Source organism: Alexandromys fortis, unplaced genomic scaffold (genome assembly GCF_014885135.2).
Source record: "Alexandromys fortis isolate MF-2015 unplaced genomic scaffold, M_Fortis_MF-2015_v1.1 scaffold_139, whole genome shotgun sequence".
Lineage (NCBI taxonomy): Eukaryota > Metazoa > Chordata > Mammalia > Rodentia > Cricetidae > Alexandromys > Alexandromys fortis.
The window spans coordinates 4,601,271-4,616,447 of record NW_026068020.1 but is presented as its reverse complement, the minus strand read 5'-3'; the positions used below and the strand labels follow the sequence as shown (position 1 = coordinate 4,616,447).

At 45.8% G+C, this 15,177-nt stretch overlaps 1 protein-coding gene across 10 annotated transcripts in view; it reads left to right on the top strand.

The window, feature by feature from the left end:
* Window positions 1-15,177, top strand: part of LOC126514270 (UDP-glucuronosyltransferase 1-6) — a 124,824-nt gene that overhangs the window by 65,253 nt on the left and 44,394 nt on the right. Inside the window, exons 1-2 of one of the 10 annotated variants that reach the window (XM_050163066.1) lie at window positions 62-203; window positions 4,424-5,282. The exons of 6 other annotated variants lie outside the window; for them this stretch is intronic. In XM_050163066.1, coding sequence (XP_050019023.1) covers window positions 4,425-5,282 — 858 coding nt within the window. In that variant the 5' untranslated portion in view covers window positions 62-203; window position 4,424. Of the gene's footprint in view, window positions 1-61; window positions 204-4,423; window positions 5,283-13,127; window positions 14,030-15,177 lie in introns of those variants that run through there. 3 more of the 10 variants (XM_050163065.1, XM_050163064.1, XM_050163071.1) reach the window with 3 other exon arrangements.

The following is a 15,177-nucleotide window of genomic DNA, read 5'->3' as shown; positions in this document are numbered from 1 at the left end:
AGCACTCCCCGGTCCGCCCTCAGCAGAGCAAACATGCCCCTCCTTCCTTGGTGGTGGTTGGGAAACCCCGGAGTTCAGGGGCTGAATTGCTTCATTAGCCGATGGTGGTTAACTGAAAGCAGACTCCTGGATCTCTGCTTCTTCCCCAGGCCCTCATCACTGTGCTACCTAGAAGCACACTTCTCTAACCTTAATATCCTAAGGCAAGTAACAGATTATGTGTTGTAAGAGTATAATACAGAATTTGAAATATATGTGTCTTTGTCTTCACTTTCTGTCCAGAGCTTTGCAAATGCCTGTAATTTCCAGAGGGATGGATGGGAGGACAAATCTGTAAGGGTTCCTTATTTGTAACAAGCTGTTCGACTTTTTTTCTTTTCTTTTCTTTTCTTTTCTTTTCTTTTCTTTTCTTTTCTTTTCTTTTCTTTTCTTTTCCTTTCTTTTCTTCCTTCCTTTCTTTCTTTCTTTCTTTCTTTCTTTCTTTCTTTCTTTCTTTCTTTCTTTCTTTCTTTCTTTCTTGTAGCTTATGCTAAAGGGGGTAACTTTTGCAAAGTTTCTAAGGAGGGGAGCTGGGACCAACTTTGAGATTAGAGGACAGGACAGAGAAAGGGGCTGAAGTGTTGGGTAGATTACTGATCAACAATAATGTAATCAATCCCGTGTATTGCACAATGAAGCCTGTGCGGAAAGCGCAGAGGGAGCGGGTTTGGAGAGCTGCCAGGTTGCTGAAGATGTGCGCGTTGCCCCAGAGCGCAGGGAATTTTCCTGTCCCTGCCCCCACACCCTTTGCACTTCTCCATCTGTGTCTTGTTGCACTGCTGCCGAGATCCACGGCAATAGCCATTAACCGAATAACGCTAGTTCTAGGAGCCGTTCTAGAGAGCACGCAAAACTAAATGGACGAGCCTCCGGTCTGTAGCCAAGCAGTCCAGGAGCTGAGGGTGTCTGTAGTAGAGACAGTCTTGTGGGACTAAGCCCTTACTTGAGGGATTTGTCAACTCTGCTAAGTGTTGCTAAGTGCCTGCGTTGAATCATACTTACCAGCTGGGTAGAAGGACAGCCCCCTCCCTCCAAGCCCGCCCGCCCGCCCGCCCGCCCGCCCGCGCAGTCTGGTAACGCAAGTGCTGTGTGGATGGATGCCTTAAGGAAAAAGTTGGTTTTTCCTTTATGCGTATGTAGAAGAGTCGGGTACGAGCTCCTCAAAAGGGAGCTGGTTCTGTGTTTGTTGTTCCGTGAGTGAACCTTCACTACGTGAATGGAAATAAAGCACTCAGATAAAATGGATAGCAAAGCTAGCTCATTCTCCTGCGGATGCATACTGAGAGCCTCCGCTATACCAGACACGATCTGGGTGCTGCAGAGAGTAAGAGCATTGATTGACCCTGCCCCGCGCATGCTCCTGGGAGTCGGGGAGAGAGTAGTCGGGAGAAACAATAATGTACATCACTGATCCTGCCCTGCGCATGCTCCTGGCAGTCCGGGGAGATATAGTAAATGCACAATAGGTGAGACAATGATAGCAAAGAAGGGAAGCAGCTCCAGAGTGACAGCGGGGCTGTTTGACCGTGGGCTTACCAGGGAGGATATCACAGATGGGACATTAGCAGAAAGGAAAGGGGATGCAACATCCTGGTTATTATGCATATTGTCTAGGGGGAGTGTCTTAGGGCTTTATTGTTGTCTAGATGCACGATGACCATGACAACTCTTATAAAGGAAAACCTTTAATTGGGGCTGGCTTACACAGACACGATGCTGGAGAAGGAGCTGAGAGTTCTATATCTGAATTAGCAGGTGTCAGGGAAAGAGAGAGACACTGTGCCAGGCTTGAGCATCTGAAACCTCAAAGCCCACCCCCAGTGACACGCTTTCCCTGACAAGGCCACTCGTTTGAATCTTTTTAAATAATAGTGCCGCTCTCTATGAGCCTACAGGGACCATTTTCATTTAAAGCATCTCAAGGAGGGTAGAAAGCCGCAGACCCCTGGTCACATCTGACCTGAGCTGGACTGTCACGGGAACATGCTAATCATGTTTGTTCCTGTAGATTTCACTCTTCAGGGCTCTGTCACGTCATGGAAATCAGTAGCATGCATCAATAAGAAAGGCTTGGGCCATTAGCCAGAATGTTTATCTACCCTTAATAGCAAACAAAGGGTTTCAAAATACATTCTAGGTGCCCTGTGGCTTTTTGAGCCCATTTTAGGACACGTGAAAGGCTATGCTGTTCTCATAGTGGTGCTGAAGCGGTTATTTACTTTTCCCAGGTGCATCTTCTCCTAAGGGTACTGTAGAATTTTCTGGAAGCTGCAAGGGTATGTGATTTTGCATTTGAACAAATGAAGAAGGAGATTAGATTTTTCAGCTGGTACCTAGGAGGTCAGACACTAAAGGAACATGAGAAAACATCAAACAAAACCACTCTTTGACAAATTTCTAGCCCCCAGTGGATGCATGTTAGCAAGATGGGTTTATTCTTGCTTGTATAGCTTAACTAGGAGATGTTTGTGTGTGTCTGAGTATGCCAACTTTAATTTCTTTCTTTGAGACAGGGTTTCTCTGTAGCTTTGGAGCCTGTCCTGGAGCTAGCTCTTGTAGACCAGGCTGGCCTCGAACTCACAGAGATCTGCCTGTCTCTGCCTCCCGAGTACTGGGATTAAAGGCATGCACCACCACTGCCCGGCTGTCCAGTTTAATTTCTGAAGTGGTCCCTTTGACTACATGAACCCACACAAACACTGTGAAGGCTGCAGTGGAAAGGTTCTGAAGGCCTTTGGCTTAGCATCTCCCAGGTCAGCTTCCTGAAACACTCACTCTATCTGAGGCGCTATCCTGATTCTAGAATTGCGAATAAAATCGACCTAGGTTCTTTTTTAAAAATTGGTTTTGAGATTTTTATTTATTTTAATTTTATGTGTATGAGCGTTTGCTTATATGTAAATCTGGGCGCCATGAGCTTGCACTTTCCACAGAGATCAGAAGAAGGTATCAGAGCCCTGGAGCTGGAGTTACAGTTTTCAGCTGTCCAAGGGAGCTGGGAATTAAACTCAGGTCCCCTAGAAGAGCAGTCAGTGCTCTTAACTGCTGAGACTTGTCTTCTGGCCCCATCCTGTTTTTGAGGCAAATACTCACATATTCCAGGCTGTCCTCAAACTTACCACTAGCTGAGGGTGACCTTGAACTTCTGATCCTTCTGCTTCCACCTACCTGATTATTGACTAGGCAAGTGTTTTTACCATCTGAGCTTCATCCCTGGCCTTTAATTAGTTTTTTTTAAAGATTTATTTATTCTTATGTGTATTGGTGTTTTGTCTGCATGTCTGTGTGAAGGTGCCGGTTCCTCTGGAACTGGAGTTAGAGACAGTTATGAACTACCATGACAGTGCTGGGAATTGAACTCAGGTCCTCTAGAAGAGTAGTCAGTGCTCCTAACCACTGAGCCATCTCTCCAGCCCCTCAATTAAGTTTTTAAATTACACTTGCCATCATTTCGCACCGTTTAATGATCGTGACGAAATTCTAAGTCCAATAGTTTGTGAGCAGCTGAGCTGCTAATTTTGAAGAAGCTAATTTTGGCTTTCTTTCAAAAGCTACAAGGGTAACAAGAAATATCCTTTGCTTAGGCAGTGTCCTCAGTGTCTTGCACATATGCTGGTCATAACTGTGTTCTGAGTGTGTACCGTGTGAGAAGATGGGTGAGGGTTAAGGCCTAACTTGCATATCCCCCTCCCCCCAAAATAAACATTGAAGTCGATGCTCAGGTCAACTTCTGAAGTTGACCTTAGATACGGTCATTACAGATGGGGGTAGTGAAGAGGAGATCCTTAGGATGGGTCCTAGCATAGTAAGACTGGCATCCTTATAAAGGTAGGGTCGTATGGATCCAAAGACACACAGGAGAAGGTGAAGATTAAGAATTTGGCGGACAGGGCTCTATGTTGCTCTGAACATTATGTCCTCTTTTAAGTTAGTGCTTTCTTCCTGTTGTGAACAAAGTTGGCAAGAAAGTGTCAAAGCATTGAGAGAGAGAGAGAGAGAGAGAGAGAGAGAGAGAGAGAGAGAGAGAGAGAGGGAGAGAGCCATTCCTCCACTGACCTTATGACAGGTCTGCGATGGGGGGGTGACCCCCGCTCCAGGTTGTCCTTTAGCAACAGCAAAGCTCCCCTGGAGAGGGAGAGGTCCATTAGTGGAGATAAAGCTAAGAATCCTAGACTCTCCAAGGAAGGTTGATAAGCTATGAAAAGTGAGTTATGTGCTTAAAATTGGTTAAATATTAATTTTTCTTCCTTTGTAGTCGAGGGCATGATTCAGAGCAAGGGAGAGGAAGGCGTGGAGTATTAAAATCACTGGGTGCGTTAGAGGGAGTAGCTCAGAGTGCTGTGGCTTCAGGAGTGTTCACTGTTGTTGCTTTAACTTCCTCTAGGATGGCTTGCCTCCCTGCTGCTGCTCAGAGAGTTCCTGCAGGGTTTTTCTTCTTAGTGCTTTGGGGCTCGGTTCTAGGTGACAAGCTGCTGGTGGTCCCCCAGGATGGAAGCCACTGGCTTAGCATGAAGGAGATAGTGGAGCATCTCAGTCAGAGGGGGCATGACATCACGGTGCTAGTACCAGAAATCAGTTTGCTTTTGGGCGAATCCAAATACTACAAGAGGAAAATCTTCCCAGTGTCCTATGACCTTGAAGAGCTGCAGACCCGTTACCGCACCTTTGGGAACAACCACTTTGCTCCTCGTTCCCAGCTGATGGCACCTTTCAGAGAGTACAACAACAACATGGTTATCATCGACCTATGCTATTTCAACTGCCAGAGCCTTCTAAAGGACTCCGCCACCCTCAGCTTCCTCAGGGAGAGCAAGTTTGATGCTCTGTTCACAGACCCGGCCATGCCCTGCGGTGTGATCCTGGCTGAGTACCTGAAGCTGCCCTCCGTCTACCTCTTCAGAGGGTTCCCATGCTCTCTGGAGCACATGCATGGACAAAGTCCAAGCCCCGTGTCCTACGTTCCCAGATTCTATACCAAATTTTCCGATCGCATGACATTCCCCCAACGGGTGGCCAACTTCATTGTTAACCTCGCGGAGAACTACGTATTTTATTGTCTGTATTCAAAGTATGAAGCTCTTGCCTCAGATCTCCTCGAGAGAGATGTGTCCCTACCGGCCTTACACCAGAACTCTCTGTGGCTGTTACGGTATGACTTTGTCTTTGAATTCCCCAGGCCAGTCATGCCCAACATGATCTTCATTGGAGGCACCAACTGCAAGAAGAAGGAAAAACTCTCTCAGGTGGGTGGACTCCTGTGTCCTGGTGGCATCATCTCTTCGCAGACAGGTGTGACTCTTGTCAGCTGGGGCCCCCTCTTCTGTATTTGGCATCCATCGTCGTTGGGAAGTGGTCACGTGACACAGTAGTAGGCAAGGGAATGCTGGGCTCAGAGCAGCAAAGATGTGTGATCTTGAGGCTGGATGAAGACAGGGTTCTTGCTTGGGTCAGTGATCTGGTGACAGTCTCAGAACCTCTGAATGAGCCTTAGAAACCTTTAGTCCACAGAGGTGGAAGTTTGACTCAGAGCACAGATTCAGACCAAAACACTTTCAGCTTTCAACCAGCTTATTCCATGGTCAGAGGTTGGCCAACAAAAGTCCAAGGTTATAGCTCCCAAAGTCTTGCTTTCACAGGAGCCTGGTAAGCATGGGCAGTATAGTATTAAAGGGATATTGACAACTGTGGAGGTATGTGTGACAGGATGTAAGTGACTTCTCAAATCTGATCATTTGCCCTCTGGCCTTTATCAGAAAGATGTGGTGGTCCGAACAAGCATCTCTTTATGGCTTAGGATATGCAACTACTTTGGAAATCATAATGTGCATTTTTAATTCAGCTGAAGGGCATTAGGCCACTCTGTCTTTTATCTAGGATTTTTGTCTGAGGAGAAAACCCTCCAGTGGACCCAGAGAGCCTTTCTCAGACTTTCTCACCTGCTGCGATAGGCATGCTTTGAGCCAGGGGCACTGGTGGAGGCACAGTGCTGCAATCATTGTGAAGATCGGATTTGGGTCTTGGGATGTAGCTAAATGGGAGCAACCTCGTGTTTACCTAGCGTGTATGTGGCCCTGGGTTCAAGTCCCATCTCAGTAAAAAGAAAAGCAAAGGAAAGAAAGATATAGGGACAGAAGAAGGAAGGAAGGAAGGAAGGAAGGAAGGAAGGAAGGAAGGAAGGAAGGAAGGAAGGAAGGAAGGAAGGAAGGAAGGAAGATTTCATTTGTTTAAAAGAAGATACTGGTGTGGTCTACCACGGGGTCACAAACCTGTGCTCTGAGCACTCAGGACACTCAGAGAAGCTGAAGTGGGTGGGGTGGCTGATGTAATTGGGGACAGCCTAAAAATGGCAGAATGAGGGAGAGGGTGAAGGACAAAAGGGAGGCAGGAGAGGGAAGGAGGGAAGGGGGAAAGAGAAGAAAGAAGAGAGAGGGAGCTGGAGAACCGGGGAAGAGGTGGGGAAGGACCGAGAGGGCAGAGGGCACACTGGAGAGAATAACTTTAAGCCTGGGTCTCCAGCTCACAAAAGCCTGGGTCTGCAGCTCACAGAGCAATCTCCCCGGGGTGCACCCCCCACCGAAGTGCTGATTCATCCCCACGGTGCACTTTTTAAAGCCCTCATTTAACCCAGTGTCTACCATGCCGGTGATGTGTGGCTACTTTCTTTGGAGATTTCATAACGTTTTGGCTTTGAATTTCTGTTAATCAGTTATAAATGCTGGAGTGAGTCCAGGTTCCCACTCGGTGTCCAACATCAGTGTCCAAATAGCTAGAAATTTAGCAATAATTTAGGTAATACTGGGTCAGATGTACGCCTTCAAGTTTTTAAAAAATGTTTTACGTATCTTTTTTATCTTTCTGCTTTAAGTGAGTTACCAAAAATAAATAAATAAATAAATAAAAACCCTCAAATATAATTTGTATACCATATAGACTCACTCATTGAATGTTTACAATTTGATGATTTTTGCCCTGGTTTTTCTCTCTGTTGTGTAATAAGGCACACTGACCAGTAGCAGCTTAGGGGAGGAAAGGGTTTCTCTGGCTTACATTTCTAAGCCACAGTCCATCATGGAGGGCAGTCAGGATAAGAACTCAAGCAGGAACCCTCAGGGGAAGTTGCTTGCCAGCTCATTCAGGCCCAGGATTTCCCCGGGGAAGGCGAGCCTCAGCTGTCCAAGAAAGGTTCTGCCCTGGCACAGTGAGCTGGCCACCCCCACATCAGCTAACATCAAGAAACCCTCCCACAGCCATGCCCACAGACCAACCTGGTCTTCTCAGGTGACTTTAGGTTGAGTCAAGTTGATAGAGTGAAGGAAGACAGTTTGTGTGTAGTTTTATGTCCACAGACTTGTCAACAATCTCCAGTGTCTTTTAACAACATCTCCAGGCAATCCCCAAAACCCCCTTAACCCTAACCTTAGCCTTTCAACCTTTGCCTCCTGTCTCCATGGACTTTGGCATATCTTGGAAATTTCAAAAAGAATTTGTGGGGTTGTTTGTTTGTTTTTGTTTCTCAAGACAGGGTTTCTCTGTAGCTTTGGAACCTGTCCTGGAACTCGCTCTTGTAGACCAGGCTGGCCTCCAACTCACAGAGATCCGCCTGCCTCTGCCTCCCAAGTACTGGGATTAAAGGCCTGCACAGCCACCGCCCAGAGAATTTGTAGTCTCTTTTTTTTTTATCAGCTTTCTTTGTATGTTTTTACATCACTTTTCTGAATGAATAATATTATGGGTATGAATATCTCACATTTTATCAGTTTATCAACATTTGGGTTTCTACAATTTGAATAGTTTCCATTATTAAGAAGAGTGCTGTTATGAACATTTTGGTACAAATCTTTGATTACATTCTTGCTCTTTTGTATATATATTCAGGAGTGGAGTTGCTGGGCCATCTAACAATTTCATGTTTAAGTTAGTGATTTTTTTTCACAGTTGTTTCACCATTTTACATTCTCACTAGTAATGAATGGAAGGTTCTAGTTTCTCAGCATGTTTGCCAACACTTGTTATTTTCCTCTTAAAATTTGTGGTCATCCTAGTAGGTAAGAATGCTATAGAGTTTTTATTTTCCTTTCCATAACGGCTCAATAGTCGCCATCTTTTCGACTGCTTATTGGCCATTTTCATGTCTTTTGGAGGGGGGGGGCATCAAGCCATTGCACATCTCTAAACCATTTCTATACTTGTGGTTAAGTTGTAATGTATGTAGAATGTATCTATTCTACATAGAACTCTCTTACCGGGTTATTTTTCTTTGTAGTTTCCCTTTTTATGTGTATGTGTATGAGATGTGCATGTGTATGCGCATGTGTGCACTCATGTATGTTTGTGTGAGTGTAGGTACGAGGGTGCCCATGCTGAGGTCAAAGGACATCCTTTCTACTTTGCGTGACGGAACTGATGATTGCTCACTGCTGTAGATGACAGGCTAGACGACCCATGAACTCTTTGGACACATTTGTCCCCGCCTCCCATCTCTCTGTAGATGTGCTGGGGTTACAGATGCAAGCATCCACATCTGGTTTTATATGACTTCTGAGGATCTGAGCTCCAGTTCTCAGGCTTGTTCCTGTAAACACTCTGTCTAGTGAGCCATCCTCCCTAGCTTTCTTTTATATCCTTGATAGCATCTTAAGGGCATTAAAGGGTCTGTTTCGAGAATGTGGGGCAGGCTTTTGCTCATCTGGGTCCTCTTGAACAGCCTTCAACACTGTCTTGTACTTTCCATTTAAGACTCGCACTTTCATCTATTACTGAAATATTTTACTTATGAGCGTTTGTGCATGCATCTGTGTGGAGGTGTAGTGTGTGTGTGTGTGTGTGTATGTGTGTGTGTGTGGGTGGGGGGTGCCAGCAGAAGCCAGAAGAGGGAGTAGGAGCCTCTGCAGCTGAAGGAACAGGTAATTTTGAGCCACCGGAAATAGTTGCCAGGTACCAAACTCTGGTCATCTGAAAGAGCAGCAAGTGCATTTTAGTTTTAGGTGTCATTTTAAGTGGGATTGTCCCATTTTAATTTTGAATTATATATTACCAGTATATAGAAATATAATCAATTTTTGGATAATGGTCATGCACCTTGTAACCTTGCTAGATTTATTTGACTTTTGTAGTGGATTTCTTAGGATTTCCTAAATAGAAGATCATGTGATTTGTAGAGATGTATTTCTTCCTTTCCAGCCTGAGAGGATTCTTGTTTGTTTGTTTATTTTTGCTGCTGAATTGCCTAGTTAGAGTTTATGAGGAAGGAAGACATCCTTTCTTTGCTCTCAATCTCAAAGGGAAAGCATTTAGCATTTCACCTTTACATGCTATACCTAGAGATATCTGTGTAGATCCTCGGATTAAAACATTGAGATAATTTCCAACTGTCACTAATTTGTTTTGTATTCTTACGATACAGGGGCTGCTGGATTTTGTCAAATGCAATTCTTGTGTCTGTTAAGTTCACCCTGTGGTTTTCTTTGCTCTACAAAGTGTAGCACAGCAGTTGATCTTAGGCCAACTTTGTCTTTTGGGGACAATACTATTGTAACTATTATTATCCTATTCTGACCCTTTTTATGTGTTGCTAGATTTGGTCTGACATTATTTTGCTGAGGATTTCTGTGTACGTATTCAGGAAAGGCATTGGAAGGTTTATACATTTTAAGCATGCATTTCACAATGATTTATTTAGTGTAGAGTGAGGGTTCACACACTATGGGTGTGCATGTTGACACCAAGGGGACAGCTTGCGGGAATTAATTCTGTCACCATGTGTGTTCTGGGGTTGAACCCCAGCAGTCAGGCTTGATGGCCGGCACCTATGTGCTGAGTTCTATCTCATTGAAACAATTTGATCTTCGCGGGATGGCCTTGTAGGATGAGCTGGACATGGTCTTTCCTCCCCCCCCCCTGCTGTGAAGGATTAGAGCTGATTGTGTGCTTTGTTCCGTTCCTCTTTTCTTCTTCCAGGTTAATAGTTGACCAAAGTGCCACTGAGGTAATTTAGTGGCGAAGCCCCCGTAATGGAATAAATAGGTACCCTCTTGCAGGCCTGTTCCCATCCCTCTACATGTCCATCTGAAAGGTGCTTACTGGACATAGTTTTGGGGCCTGGGATGCTTCACCCACAGTGGAGAAACACTTTCTAGAGTGCTGTGCCTTCAAGGCTTCCAGGGTTTGGTGCTCCCTCCCACCAGCAACTCTGGATGACCCTGTAGACAGGCCTTCTCTCTGCGGCTCTTGCACGCCCCCTGGTGGATATCCCCCTTTCCTGCTTTCACATGGGACTGTTCCTGGGACCAGGCTGCTTTTAATTCATTCTCCAGTCTGCACAAGGGTCAGTTCAGGCTGACACCCCCCCCCTCCCCCGCCCAGATACGCCTCCACTTCTTTGAAGAGCACAGCATGGCTGTGCCACACTTCCTTCTGTAATTTTCTCTGTGCTGGGGATGAAACCCTGGCCCCTGGTGTGGCACACAAGGCTTTGTTACAGGTTGGATTGGTATTGCAATTGCAAGGTAAGGGAAAGAAGGAAGGGAGGGAGGGAGGAAGGAAGGAGTTGAAGACTATGCCCCAGGACCTTCAAATGTTGCTCATTTAGACAAATTATCTCAGTTGCATTTGCTCATGTATTACCCAGGTAGAAGAAAGCAGGAACACAGTTTTACACCTTTGAATACCCCCTAGGACACAGAAGGTTAAAAATACAGTTAAGAGTGAGCTGGGGTCCAGGACCCTTGGCCCTGAAGACTTGGACATTCTCTGAGTGCTTCCGGCAGCCAGCTCCTGCACTTCCTTTCCTCTGACCCTCATGACTTTTCGTTCTTCTCCGGCCTCAGGTATAACCTATCCATCTTGCTGTCTTCATTCACCACCCCATTCTTTTTCCTTCCTTCTGGAGGCTCCTGAACTGTTTAGCTTCGTTGTTTTTAGCTGTCGACAGGCTGGCAGGACCTTTCTGCAGCCTGGCCTGCAGGCACTCAACTACGGCTGCCTCTGTTGCTTCTTCCATGTTGCTCACTCAGCCCTCACTACTGAGAGTTGGCCCGGCCCCTAAGACCACACAAGAAAAGGCATTCCACACAAGAAAAGGCATTCCACACGAGGGTGTCCACGAGACAGCTCCCCAAGGGAGCCTGAGCCGCCCAAGGCGTTTGAGCCAATCCTAGCCGGCCTTGCCTCTTTAGCCATTTGAACGGACCAATCACAACCCTGCCTCCTTAGCATCAATTACAGCAGCTCCTCTGCCAGGCCAAGGGGCGTGTTAGCGAGGTGACTTGGGTTGAACCCAGGGTGGGTGATGGAGAGTTCACTAGAGTTTGTTCGTGGTTATGAAAGCAAATCCTCTGGCAAAAACAACCCTGCATGGACCTGGTTGAAGCTTTGTCTCCAGGAGCCAAGGCAGCCAGCTGCAGTCTTTGTACTACGGTGTCTCGAGGCTTTCACGGAGTGTTGATCAGCCTGCTGCTGTTTTGGGGCTAGTCTGTCTGGCTGTTAGACCTGAGTCCCGTTGCTCAAGGTCGGCAGGCCAGCGTGAAGAGTCCATCAGTTGCTAATGAGGGCGTAGGTTTGCCTTACTCCCCCCCCCCCCCTTCCAGCACTTGCTTTATTTTCTGAAAACTAAATATCAGAGAGCATTTTAGAATTTGTTTATCATTAAAACTACAGTGATTCTGTCTCTGCCTCCCCAGTGCTAGGATTAAAGGTGTATGCTACCACACCTTGAACTCACAGAGATCTGTCTGTCTCTGCCTCCCAGGCATCGGGATTAAAGGTGTGTACCACCACACCCAACTACTCTTTCTCTCTTTTGTTTTAAGGACTTTAACCTTTTTTTTTTCAAGCCTGCATATATTTCTAACACACTGTAAAACATTTAGAGGTTTTCTTCCTCTTTGAATCTCTCTTTACTGTATATCTCTCTTTTTCTGACCGCATGAGTCTTTAATTTGCTAAGCAACTTGGGTAGGACTAAAGCCATGGCTTTGATGGCTGGATCCAGCCCATTCCTTAGCTTTCCAGCCTCATGGCAGAGGTACTGGCCAGAGCCATGTTTATTGCCACAACTCTATGGCATTTCTAGGTCTTTGCCAGCGATCAAGCTGCAACAGTGTGTCCACAAATAACACTCAAATGCTCTCTCTGTGGCTGGACCTCCTGTCTCAAAGAGTCAGAGTTTGCACTGGCAGGATGGCCCAGAAAGCAGTCATTTTAAAATGGCACAGCTTTTTTCCTGCTATCGCTGAAAACCAAAAAGCATGCGGTCAGCTTTTATCAACACCATTTAAGAGTTTCGTGGCAGGACCTCTTAAAGAGCTTTAGGGTTTTGCAACTAAAGCTGAGTCAGGAAGCCTCTCTTAAATGAGAGTGCTTACCTCTAGCAAGCCGAGCAGACCCAAAAAATTGCTGCTACCAAGAAGCCATGCTTTACTCTATTCTTTTCTGTCTAGAATTATTTCCCAAACCCTCTCAGGTTTATGTTGATTCAGTTGTCCACATGGGTGCCATTTTGTAGCATGAGGGCTTGCTAGTTGGGGTTTCTATCCTGCCCAGACCATAGAAGAAACAGGATGTGACTTGCCCCGCTGAAAAAGGTACTGAGCCATGTGGCTAACATAGGTAAGAAAGATAGGCTAATGTAAGTTTTATAAGAGCTAATAGGAAACCTGAACTAATGGGCCAATCAGTTTATAATTAATATAGATCTCTGTGTAATTTCTTTGGGGGTTACTGGCTGTGGGAACTGGGTAGGACAGAAACCCCAACTAGCAGGTCCTCATGCTACAGAGTCCGGTCAGGGCCAGCCTGTTAGAATATGCTAACAGAGGATGAGATGATGAAATAGGTATACACAGCTTTGTTTAATTTTAAATGGGAGGAAAACAAGATATGAACGAGGATGTCTCCTAAAGAGAGAGAGTGCCCTTTCACAGTTTTTCTAAGAAAGAAATAAGATCAATATCGTGTTGTTTAGAAGCAGGGTTGAGCAGGAGTCAAGGATAGATTTAGTCTTCAATGATTAACGTTTGGGAGCCTCTGCCACCCAATGGTGTGGCCAGGTTGGGCTGGATATAAAATGAAAAAACAAAAGCAAGAGGCAGAGCCCAGTGAGGAAGATCTGCTCCCGTGAGCTTCTACAGAGATGGCTACGGTGCTCCTTGTGCCCCTGCAAGGATTGGTGGGGCTGCTCCTGCTCTGTGCCTTGCCTTGGGCTGAAGGTGGGACGGTGCTGGTGATTCCCGTAGATGGCAGCCACTGGCTGAGCATGAGGGATGTTGTGAGGGAGCTCCATGCCCAGGGTCATCAGACTGTGGTCCTGGCTCCAAATGTGACTCTGTACATCAAAGACGAGGACTTCTTCACCCTCCGGACCTATGCCATTCCATACACTAAGCAGAGATTTAAGCAACAAATGGCAGGAGGCGTTAACCTGGTCTTTGAAACTGGAAACTATATGGAGACATTCTTTAAAATAGTCGAGGCTTTCAAAAATATATCAACACAGTTGTTAAAGTCTTGTACAGATCTACTGCACAACGAGACCCTGATCCGGCATCTGAACTCCAGCTCATTTGATGTGGTCTTAACGGACCCAGTTGTCCCCTGTGGGGCAATGTTGGCCAAGTACCTACATATTCCTGCGGTGTTTTTTTTGCGTTACATCCCTTGTGACATTGAATATGAGGCCTCACAGTGTCCAAACCCGCCTTCATATATTCCAGCTCTACTCACAAGGCTGTCCGACCACATGAACTTCCTGCAAAGGACCAAAAACATGCTGTTCTCTCTCGCCTTGAAATACTTATGTTATAAATCTTTCATTCCGTTTGAGAATCTGGCCTCTGAACTTCTGCAGAGAGAGGTGTCCTTGGCAGAGGTTCTCAGCCATGCATCTGTGTGGCTGTTCCGAAGGGACTTTGTGTTCGACTATCCCAGGCCTATCATGCCTAACATGGTCTCCATTGGGGGCATAAATTGTGCCATCAGGAAGCCACTCTCTCGGGTCTGTATTGAAGCCTTTAACCAATCAATATTCTACGCAGAATATATTTTCTAATGCTAACTTTCCTACGAGTCTTTTAAACGATTCACCCCATGTTTCTGATAGCCTTTCCTGGGTAGGTCATCAGAATTGGGTCCTTCTGCTTTTATTTTATGTGTGTGGGTTTTTGCCTGTGTGTATATTTGTGTATCACACACAGACAGTGACTGTGGAAACCAGAAGAGAGAATTGGGTCTGCTGGGACTGGGATTACTGATGGTTATGAGCCACCATGTGGGTGCTGGGAATTGAATTCAGTTCCCCTGGAAGAGAAACCATCTCTCCAGCCTTGGATCTTTCTATTATTCAGTGGTCACTAATAGGACTAGTGGCCGAGGTGAGGGTCCCGGACAGACTGAAGAGTGGTGGTGCGTCTCTACTGAGGCTGTCCATGTGTCTAGGTACCGTCTTCCTGAGGGTGAGATTTCCTGAATCTGGGGGAACAGAGACACTGAGCTGTGACATGCCCTATCAGGAGGAGTGCCACTTGCGTATGTCTAGCAGAGGGATAAAGGGATTTCAGATGGCAATTGTTGGTTCCGCGAGCAACATGGAGGTCTACCCTTTCCCTAGTGTCACCTTCAGCATCTTCAGGGTCTAAAAATCTTCATTGTAGAGTTCGTTTGCAGCCTTGGTTAGCTTTATTCTATGGTATTTCTCTTTTGAGGCAGAAGTTCAGGTGGAGTCTTCAGGAGTCTTCTGTGTACGGCCACATCGTATACAAACGAGGACACTTGGCTGTCTTCCTTTCCTCTTTGTGTCCTTCTGTTTCTCTCCCCTGTCTTGCTCTAGCAAGAATCCTGGCACTGGACTCAGTGAGTGGACAGAGTGGACACCTGGGTTAGTTCCTGATTTTAGTGGAAGTGCTTGGATTTTCTCCCCATTTCCTATAATGTTGGCTATAGTTTTCAGGCACACAACGTATGCTACGTTGAGATATGTTCTTTTCATTTGTAGAGTCTACAGGGCTTTTTGTATTAAGAGATCCTGGGTTTTGCCAAAAGTCTTTTCTGTATGCATTTGGATGACCTGTGATCTTAGTCCTTCTGGTATTCTTTAGTTTTAACCTGCATTTATTGATTTACATGGGTTTTTTTTTTTTTTTTTTT